We start from the raw sequence: 10,169 nt of genomic DNA, 5'->3' as shown, positions 1-10,169 counted from the left end.
ATATTCCCCCTGAATTGTTGAGTTCTCGATGTTTCCCTTAGTTGGGCAACTTCTAAGACCATCTTCCAATTTGTTAGAGGGAAGGTTTCATCAAAATCGATTTCTTTCTCTAACCAATTCAAACGAGTCTTATTCCCGACAATGATGCCTTGCTTTTCTTCTAGTGAAACACTTTTTGATTTTGAGCACTTGTTGGTACAACTTTTTATACCACTTGTTGGTTCCTTGAATCTTCTCCGTGATATGATTTTTAAGTGTAGTACATGGAGAAGATAGGTAGTCTTGACCTACAAAACAATTTATGTATTTGAATATAGGTACCCATTTTATCTTGGATCCTCAACGGTTAGCTTGGATAAATTGCATGAAGCAATTTTTAAGAGATCATGCCATATAGTGAATGTAACAAGTTAAGCACAAGGCATACGGCTAAAAAATTTTGACAATTATGATAAGACATTTTAGTTAATTTCAAATCTTTCAAAAAATGGAAGAGTGAGATCATGAAGCATAGAAAGCAAATAGGGCATTAGTCTCTTATATTATGGCAGATGAAGATATAATACCTTAATATTGTCCTAAAAATCAACCACATATTATAGAGAATCATGAAAAATTATCAATGTAAAGCATGGTGGATTCTCTTAAATTGATAATAAGGATTGCAAATTAAAGTGTAAGCACCATGTCAATAAATCACCTCACATGATATTTACTAATCAAGATGAATGACAATTAAGCACAAGTCATTAGAGAGAGGTAGAAATGAGGACTTATGGATATAGAACATTTTTCTCCCAATGACATCGAAAGATAGTATACACCAAGATAAGCACATTAAGCATAAATAGGTACACTAGTGATTCCCTTGTCATGATAATATACTCAAGAAAGTGTGAGACAAGGTACAATAAAATGATAAAGCAATTAGGCACAATTAATGAAAACTTTATCAATAGCAAGTAACATGGTAATTTTATCATTTCATCATCTTCCGACTCTGAGCGGGGGCGGGGGTCACACTGTAGGCGCACCACTTGAGGGAGAACCATTGGCCGCACACTGTAGATGGACCACTTCCTCCTCCTCCCACTGGCCGCACTATAGACGGAACACTTCCTCTCAGCGACGGAGATTGTCCACCCATCTATTCAAAGTGAAATATGGCATCTATATGATGCGTTTCACTTTGAAATATGGCTCCCGACCGCCCCGGCTCCTTCAACTTTGGCAGGCTGACCACGACTTGTCTGGTTGGAGTAACCATTTCATTTTCTGTTATTTCTAGCACACTAGCTCCAGTAGTACCGCTTTCACTTCCTCCTCCTCCTGCACCACTCCTCCCACTGGCGGAGCACTACCTACCCAGCTATTCAAAGTAAACTACGACATCTACGTGATGCGTTTCACTTTGAATAGCCCAAGGTTTACTGAGCTTAAGGAGGAGCTCATACAGAGAGATGCAAGCCTCAGAATTAAGCTTCTTAGATTTTCATATGATGATGATGATGATAGCTTTGTATTAGTTGGCTGCGATGAAAGTAACAAAAAAAACAAGTTAAACAGTTAATATAATCACAACTAACTGTTCTGATATGCTCTGATCCTAGCTCTCATATGCTCTGATCTACTGTGAGTGATCAAGGTTATGATAATTGTTCTAATATAAAAGGAAAAACAACAAGGAGTTCAAAAACAATTACTTGAAATAGGACATTTTATTTTTAATTTTGCCCTCAGGCCTCTAAAATGTTTGGACCAATATCCGGCCGCCCCACCGCTCCCGGCTCCTTCAACTTTGGCAGTCCTTCTTTAGGCGGAGGTAATGACAATCAACCCATCGGTGTTAATATGTTGTGGCCCCCACCGCCCTCTCCTTCAACTTTGGCAGTCCTTCTTTAGGCGGAGGCAATGGCAATCTCGCCGTCCGTGCTAATATCCGGCGACCCCCATAGCCCCGGCTCCTTCAACTGGCTTACTGAGGTTGACAATCCTTTAGGCGGAGGCAATGACAATCTCCCGGTCGGTGCTAATATTCGGCGGCTCCCCACCGCCCCGGCTCCTTCAACTTTGGCAGGCTGACCACGACTTATCTAGCTGGAGTAACCATTCCATTTTCTGTTATTTCTAGCAGACTAGCTCCAGTAGCACCGCTCTCACTTCCTCCTCCTCCCGCACCACTCCTTTCTCCTCTCACTCCTTTCATTGGCGGAGCACTACCTACCCAGCTATTCAAGTAGCACCGCTTTCACTTCCTCCTCCTCCCGCACCACTTCTTTCTCCTCTCACTCCTTTCATTGGCGGAGCACTACCTACCCAGCTATTCAAAGTGAACTACGGCATCTACGTGATGCGTTTCACTTTGAATAGCCCAAGGTTTGTTGACCTTAGGGAGGAGGTCACACAGAGAGATGCAAGCATCAGAATAAAGCTTCTTAGATTTTCATATGATGATGGTGATGATAGTTTTGTATTAGTTGGCTGCGATGAGGACTTAATGCATTGCTCAGCTTTTTTCAATGGCAACACAATCCTGTTGACCTTAAATGCTGAATAGGATTGTAATACTACTCCCTCTCACACTGCCATCCGACGATCCTTGTTAATCGCTATAGTTTATGGCTATATGGCTGCCATTCTTGTTGGTTCTTCAACACCTTTTGATGTCTTCAGGTATTCCAATAGTTCACTCTCTAGGTTGGGTCGAGCATCCAAGGTAAGTGTTATACTACATCTTCTACCTAATGGGTACTGTAAGATACGCCTTTTTCGAATTTGTGTTAGATCCATAAAACCCTAACATTTTATGCTTGATTTATGTATCTTGTTTACTACCTAACTACACTTACAGTATAGATCTGCGCAAATCTATAATTTTAAGATACATGCGGACCATTTTAGCCCGTTAATTTCAAACCTAGGTTTTTCTATTCGATAATTTGATGTATATTTGCTTCTATATCTGTTATAGACTCCAATTTTTTTTACTTTAAGTCCAAATATATACCTAGAACTGCTCATACTAATACCAATTATGAGTTAGAGATGGTAAAGCTGTTTATATTGCTTATATTGGCTTCGTACTATTCTTTTTTCACTTACAGACTGTTAATTGATTGCCGGTGTTTATTTGATCATAATTTTCTCTCTTTCTAATGCTGTGTATATCCATGCTTTTATGCTTCATTATAAAATTGACAATTATTTACATACTACGAACTATTATTTTTTTGCTGTAGCAGTATTTGGGGTACAGAGAAACCAAGAATGTATGTGAATTTTTGAGATATGGCATTTTAGTTTAGTCAATCTGACATTTAAATGTATTTAAGAGTTGTTACATTTGTTATGAGAAGGGTGCATCCTTTTCTTGCCTATGACGGCTGGTCTGGTAAGTTGCTTTATATATATAATAAAGCCTTTTATATTTTGCTAAGTATTTTTTTTACCTTCAATTACTCTATGCTAACATATCTCTTTGAGTCTATGTAAGAGATAATTTTAAAAGTGATGGGATATTCACACTTTGGTAATACTGAAGTTGTCTACGATGCTTGGAAAGATTCGTTGTGCACAGTGCCTAACTTTACTCCAAGTCGGCCATTAAGCTAATAGCTATTTACCAAATACCCCTAATATCTTGTATCTTATTACTGTGTAATTAATTTGAATTGTGCCGGCCGTCTACACTTTGCAACAAATTTAGACGGTTGTACAGTATTTTGGCTATGTTTGACAAATCTAGTTGTAAAGTAGCTAAAAAATCTAGTTCAATCATCTAATTACACTACTGGCAAAGCCATTTGATGATTTGCAAGACTGCAACAATACTCTGAAGAGAGATTCTTACTCACCAATTTTTATTTTTTATTTTTGGAATATTGTATTGTATCTTTACTATGTGAAACTGATTTGAAATACAATATCTTGTATCTTTATTATTGTGTAATTGACTTGTGTTTGCGGTCTACACTTTGCACCAAACTTAGACCGTTGTACAGTATTTTGGCTATATTTGGCAAACCTAGCTGAAAGTAAAGTAGTTAAAACCTAGAAGCTGAAAAATAAAGAGTTGTTAAACTAGCTGATTATGATTAAAAGTGTTTGGTAAAATTACTTTTTTGATAATGTGATAAATGTAAAAAGATTAAAAATGACATTTTCATGAAATTTAAATAGTTTTAAATTTTAAATAGAGTTAATATCCAATATAGTCATCGACTATAGTGATTTTACTCAATTTAGTCATAAATGACTTTATGTGTTCAATTTAGTTTTCGACTTGGATGGTTTTACGCAATTTAGTCTTTTGTTAAAAATTTTGTTAGTTGATTGTTAGAAATAGGGTTCGAATAGTAATTTTTCGTCCTTCATCTCATTTGGAATGATTTCTTCTTCTTTCTCTTATTAAGATCAAGCATAAATACAAATTTTCGTAAATAAATACGAAAATTTATATTTTTGCGTGGATCTTAATAAGGAAAGATTTAACATTTGATACGAAAACTTCAACCCAATTTAGTTCAACAATAGTCCTTTGTTGAACGTAAAGATTTACCTATTAAAATTAAGCATTATAGAACTCATATGATTATATATAATTTTTTCCCAAAATTAAATAGGAAAAGAGAAATAAAATGTCTTTTTTCTCAAAATTAAATAGGAAAGAGTAAAGGCCAAAAAGGTTTTATTTAAGCTTATAATTGAAAAATAAAATGTCTTTTTTTCTCAAAATTAAATAGGAAAAGAGAAATAAAATGTCTTTTTTTTTTTTTCTCAAAATTAAATAGGAAAAGAGAAAAGGCCAAAAAGATTTTAATTGAGAAAAGTAACTCCTAAATAAGCTCTGCTAGACAAAGCCTTTATACTCCGGATCTTTTATTACTATGAAATTGATTCGGATTGTGTCTGCCGTCTATACTTTGCAAAATTTGACACTTATTTGGAGGAAGACCTAGACTTTGGAGCTCTTTACTCCAAAATCTTTAAAGCCATTAATTTCACACCATCAATAGTGGTGTTATGCAGCATGGTGACTGTATCATCATTAACCAGTTCTTGAAGCCATATTACAGAAAATGAAAATAAAGAGTAAAATATGTGGCGAGAAAAAATGGTTGAACTAATAGCTTGGGTGTCATTTTAAAACTATGACACTAGATTTTGCACAAAACAATGAGAAGCAGGCAACATATATGGGAGAGCTGTGTACACAAATACAAACTCATCATGCAAATCCTAACTTATAAGAAATCCAAATTGGCAGTTCCATTGTAATACAAAGGATACCTTTTGACTTACATTATATTGAGCTGCAGCTTCTCGGTTTTAGCCTGTACAGAACATGTGGAGCTGAAGAAAATTGAAACCAAATGAGAAAACATGCAATTCAAACAAGTCTTAACTTCCCGGTTTCTCTTGGAGACATGAATGGATCAGCTAAGGCAGCTATTCGAAGCAGCCTTGATTCAAAACTTGGCTCAGTGAGGGGTATCCCATGAGACGATGAAGTGGAGGAGCTGTTCTTGGCGGTGCTTCATCAGTTTCTGGTGTCGATTTGACCCATCTGGACTCCTTGAGTGAAGGCCCCGAAGGTTCAGACTCCTCCTCGTTCATAACAGACTTCATTTTCCTATCTCCCATGGGCTCGGAAGAACTAGCAGGAGACACAACCTTTCTGTTTAACGTGCTTCTTCCAGGGGGTTGAATGGGCGAACTATTGGATGAAGCCTCGGCCTCACTAGAGTTGCTTTGACAGAATGACGGTTTCAAATCATCAGAATAAGATACAGATTCAGGATGTGGGCAATAATGTGATCCCGGTGCCTGATTCCTCCCTTTGACGGTATTGCTGATGTCATCTATCTCGCTGGGTGGAGGAGTTAAAGTCTCGGTAAGGTATGGCATTACATGTATTCTATTCTGAACCGAAAACTTAAGAACCTTCATACATGCACTGCACCGCACTTGATGCCATCTTCTGTTAAAGAGACCGAAATCTGAAGGCATCTGTAATAACTCCGAGCAGTAATGACAAGCTATAATCGGGGCTCCACCAGCTACCGGAAGGACAAGACGCCTTTTAGCATACTTCTCCCTCAAGTGTAATTTCTTCATCTCTTGGTCTTTATGCCTCTGGTCACTCGATTTTGTCTCGGGGACACTCAAGGAATACTCGGAGCTCGTGTAATGCTGGGGACTTGATGAACTAGAATGGTGGGCGTTACAGTAGTTATGGTCAAAACAGGCCACGGTTTGACCATTGTTACAGTAAACGCAACCACGAGGCAGCTGTGCTGAGCAATGCCAGACCTGAGGAGAGCAATGCAAACAGAGGCAGTTAGGTTGGTGCCTGTAATGGGCAGCCTCTCCGGAAAAGGGTACTCTCGAGGTTTGACCACATCTCGAAGGACATCGAGAGTAGTTTATATTAGCCCGCGGTGCAAATTGATTGTAAGAAAATGGAGCATTCATATCATCCCTCGTACCTCCAGCATGAAACGGATTTCCATTTCCAAGACGTGTTTTGTGGAGTTGTTCTTCGAGTTCATAGACCATCCTCAATAGTTCCGTTCTGTCTGGCTCTTGATCTGTGATCGTGCTGGACATATTAAAGTCTGATCGATGATGGAAACCGTTCTGCCTATAACCTGAAGGGCTTCCAATTTCATTCATTGCCCGAGAGCCCTTCCTATTTTCTGTGGCATGGACACGTCTTCTAGATTCGAGCCAGTTGCTGCCCCCCGCAACTTGTTGAATCATCTGTGGCAACACTGGTGCGAAATTCATATCTTGATGCTGTGCCTTCGACTTTCTCCTCAGCATGCTGTTCACTGTCCATGCATAATCGGATTCAAATTCATCAGGGCTGATGAGGCCTGTATTCCCGGATAATTGTCCATGTTGTTGTGAAAACCGGTTAGGCACTTGATCATCCCCGTCACAAGAAGATGCACTACCATCATACGCATAATAGCTTCTCGTTGCTGGGGACTTGGACATGTCTCTGTGAGTAACGGTAGGCTGGGAACCGTTATCATCAAGAAGTAAATTTTGCAGACTGTCCGTGGAGCTTATACGGTCAAAACTCAGAGCAATTTCTTTATCAGAATTCTCGTGAGGCTCGTGATGGATAGGCACAACGCTCTCTGATGAAATGCTTTCTGCACGCCCAAGTGATGGCGTTTTAACGTTATCACAAGCTAACTCGGTTGAAAAGTTCCCCCTGGAACTGTTTACTGCATTGAGTCCTTCAGAGCCATTCTGATCCCTTCTTTTACTTTGTTGTGAAAGATATTGATCGTCACCTTCACCGCCATTTACTCCAGTACCCGGAGAAAATTCACTGTCATGATGACTATGCTCAGTAAATTGAGAACTCCTAGCGGGAGGGCTACTGGATTCGGGCCTCTCGATTTCACAAGCTCCACGATCATTTTGATCCAAAGGGAGTTTCTCTTTATCAACTTCTTCCACATGCTCACGAGCCCGTGGGAGTGCAAATGGAACTAAAGTTTCATGACTTCTAAGCTGAAGTTCATCAGAGAAGTTCCTTTCTCCAGTTAACTCCTTGCAGCAAGCCGCTAATTGATTTTCACAACCACCAGAGCTACCATTCAAATGGCTTTCATCTCCATGCTGCCCAATAGGTTCTTCTATGCTTGAAAACTTATCGTTATTTTCATTATAGGATTTTTTCTCTCCACGCTGTTCATTGTTGCAGTCCCCATATTCATCTCGAGTTCTCAGTTTGTTTTCATCCTGCAAAGTGTCTACTGGGGAAGAAAGTGTGGGTTTTTGATGTAAACTACTGATGATGTCCTTTTCCAATGAATTCTCACCCCGTTCAATACTTGCATGAGTTGTTTCACGAATGCTCAACTCTGGACAGGCATTTTCGTTTTTCTTCTTCTTCGCTGCATCCACAAGAAAAGAACGTTAATTTTAGAGTAAGCAATACAAAATGCTCTCTTACGTTCAGTTTATAAACGACAACATCCAAAATTTACTTTACACAACTTCAGAGAGATCTAATTTTAGGATCTTTGCCCTCCCCTCATGGTGAGACTTATGTTATCAATCAATCTTCCATAAAACGAGCATAGTATTTCCAAAAAGAGGTACATTACGAGGCAAGAAAGAGAGGAAATACCTTGAAGAACTGTGCCACACCCTCCACATTTGTAGACAGGAATCTCTGCGTACTCTTGAAGAATCTGTCGGCATTTGGGGCATCTAACCAGTCGAACTTTAGTGTTCGTTTCATTACCCATTTCACTCAAATTCCAGTCAAGCTATTGCAGCAAGTAACCGTCGAAAGCTGGAAAAACACAAACCGAAAATATCACTTCGAAGGATTTCACAAATGAGACAATTGGTCTTCAACTAAGGTTGTAACTCAAAAAGTCTGAGAATGAAAAGCATTACACCAAGGCCTCTTTACAAGTTTTACAGGATGTCCATCCACATCAGACCCTGTTTGAAGCTTCACTTTTTCTTTAATGTTTATTTTAAGCTTCTCGGGTTCAGAAAGAAATGAAGAGGCATCAAAGCAAAAGTCTAGAGACAAGACATGTTGATTTTAAGAAAGATCACGACTATATTGTTAGCCATACACAATCTCTGTTCTTTAGATAGTGAAAGAGGTTAAAGTCCAGATTCAAGAAGAAAAAAAAGAGTGTCTCTTCTCGCCTTTTGAGCCACCAGAAAAGAAAACCAAATCTCCTTTACTTTCTCTTCTTTTGTAACTAATAGGAACAAGCTAACCTTTCTGAACCAAACATAGGCATCAAAGGTACAAGTTAAATTCAAATAATAGCAAACTACAGACCACAAATCCGCTAATCTTAAACTAGTGAACACACAGAAGAGCGAGATTAGGTCTAAAAACCACCCATATTGGTGCAGATAGTAGCAAATGAGACTACAAAAGAGCTATAGCACACACATCATATCTCTGATTTCCTGCAAAAACAGATCTTTGCATGCCAAGATGCACGAAATAACTCGAAATTAAGGCACTAAAACTGCATTCTATAAGACAGTATTTGAATCACTGGCATGAAAGACCCCAGGATTTTTCCCTAACAAGAAATCAAACTTGGCCTAAACGCGTAGCTCAGTTGGTTCCTGCGTGACAGATTGTGGTCAAGGACGCAAGATCGAGCCCCGAAAGCCATAGTGTAGGAGTTATACTCAATGTAGTGAACTCCTTGTGGGCACCAGACACTAGTCCTTCCACCTTGATTTACCACATCTACAAATCTTGTCGGGCTGAGATTTGAGGTGTGGGCCCTAGTGTAGGAGTTATACTCAATGTGGTGAGCTCTTTGTGGGCACCAGACACTCGTCCTCTCAACTAATAGGCCGCTAAGTCATCGTAATTTACCACATCTACAAATCTTGTCGGGCCGAGATGTGGGCCCTAGGGCGAGGGATTTTGCCTTTTTGTGGGCAAGAAATCAAACTTGATCCCAGCTGCAGAGTCCTAAACCAAATCATACCACCTTCTCCCAAAACTTTATACACATATATTAACCAAAATTAAGTCAAATTAGAAGTATATATAAACTATAAACATGCCTATTCCAGAAATAACTCAAACTTAAGATCACTCAAATGTGAGCAAAGCTATATGTAAATTCAAATGCACAGATTCAATAAGCAAACACCCATCAGCTCAAATTACAAACCCCAGGTCTAATCTGTAGATAATTTCCAAAGGCGTACCTTCTCATGGCTTGTAAATACAAAAGATCAAAACTTTAAGATATGCAGAACCGTCGTATATATACACACACCACACTTCAAAACATGTGTGCATACATAAGTGAGTGCGTCAGATTCTTGGAGAGAGACCAAAACGGGAAGAAATGAGTCAAAGGGATTGAAAGGACGAACCTTAATGGAAATTGGGTCAGAGAGTTTCATAGAAATCTTTTCGTTAACGCCAAGTCTTTCTCTCTCCCCACCTTCCCTCTCTTTCTCTCTCTAAAAGTAAATGACACAGTGTAGTTGTATACCAACCAGAATTTCCAACTGTCATCTGACCTGGAAATGCAAACAAATTAGAGTTTTGTTTTGTTTTTGTTTTTTTTTGACAAAGTGTTTTTGTTTTTTGTTTTTGCTTTTTTTTTTTTTTTTTTTTTTTTTTTTTTTTTTTTTTAAAA

General features: G+C 38.7%; 1 protein-coding gene across 2 annotated transcripts; it reads right to left on the bottom strand.

Moving 5' to 3' along the window:
- Window positions 1-5,101: 5,101 nt before the first annotated feature.
- On the bottom strand, window positions 5,102-9,982 carry LOC116019889 (protein ENHANCED DISEASE RESISTANCE 4-like). 2 transcript variants are annotated; one of them, XM_031260254.1, is made up of 3 exons: window positions 9,901-9,982; window positions 8,153-8,320; window positions 5,102-7,916 (listed from the first exon to the last, which is right to left on the bottom strand). In XM_031260254.1, exons 2-3 carry the CDS (start codon window positions 8,271-8,273, stop codon window positions 5,449-5,451), a joined length of 2,589 nt encoding a protein of 862 aa, XP_031116114.1. In that variant the 5' UTR covers window positions 8,274-8,320; window positions 9,901-9,982; the 3' UTR covers window positions 5,102-5,448. The 2 variants fall into 2 exon arrangements, with proteins under 2 accessions (XP_031116114.1, XP_031116113.1); XM_031260253.1 differs by lacking the exon at window positions 9,901-9,982 and adding an exon at window positions 9,730-9,894.
- Between the last annotated feature and the right edge of the window lie 187 nt (window positions 9,983-10,169).

The sequence above is a fragment of the Ipomoea triloba genome, chromosome 5 (genome assembly GCF_003576645.1).
Source record: "Ipomoea triloba cultivar NCNSP0323 chromosome 5, ASM357664v1".
Lineage (NCBI taxonomy): Eukaryota > Viridiplantae > Streptophyta > Magnoliopsida > Solanales > Convolvulaceae > Ipomoea > Ipomoea triloba.
This window is presented reverse-complemented; position numbering and strand designations above follow the sequence as displayed.

What these genes read in the sequence shown, in the direction of transcription:
- LOC116019889 (XM_031260254.1), bottom strand. Translation starts at nt 8,273, where the DNA reads ATGGGTAATGAAACGAACACTAAAGTTCGACTGGTTAGATGCCCCAAA. An exon ending in GTGTGGCACAGTTCTTCAAG is followed by an intron (nt 7,917 to 8,152) that starts GTATTTCCTCTC and finishes TTGTGGATGCAG; the next exon opens with CGAAGAAGAAGAAAAACGAA.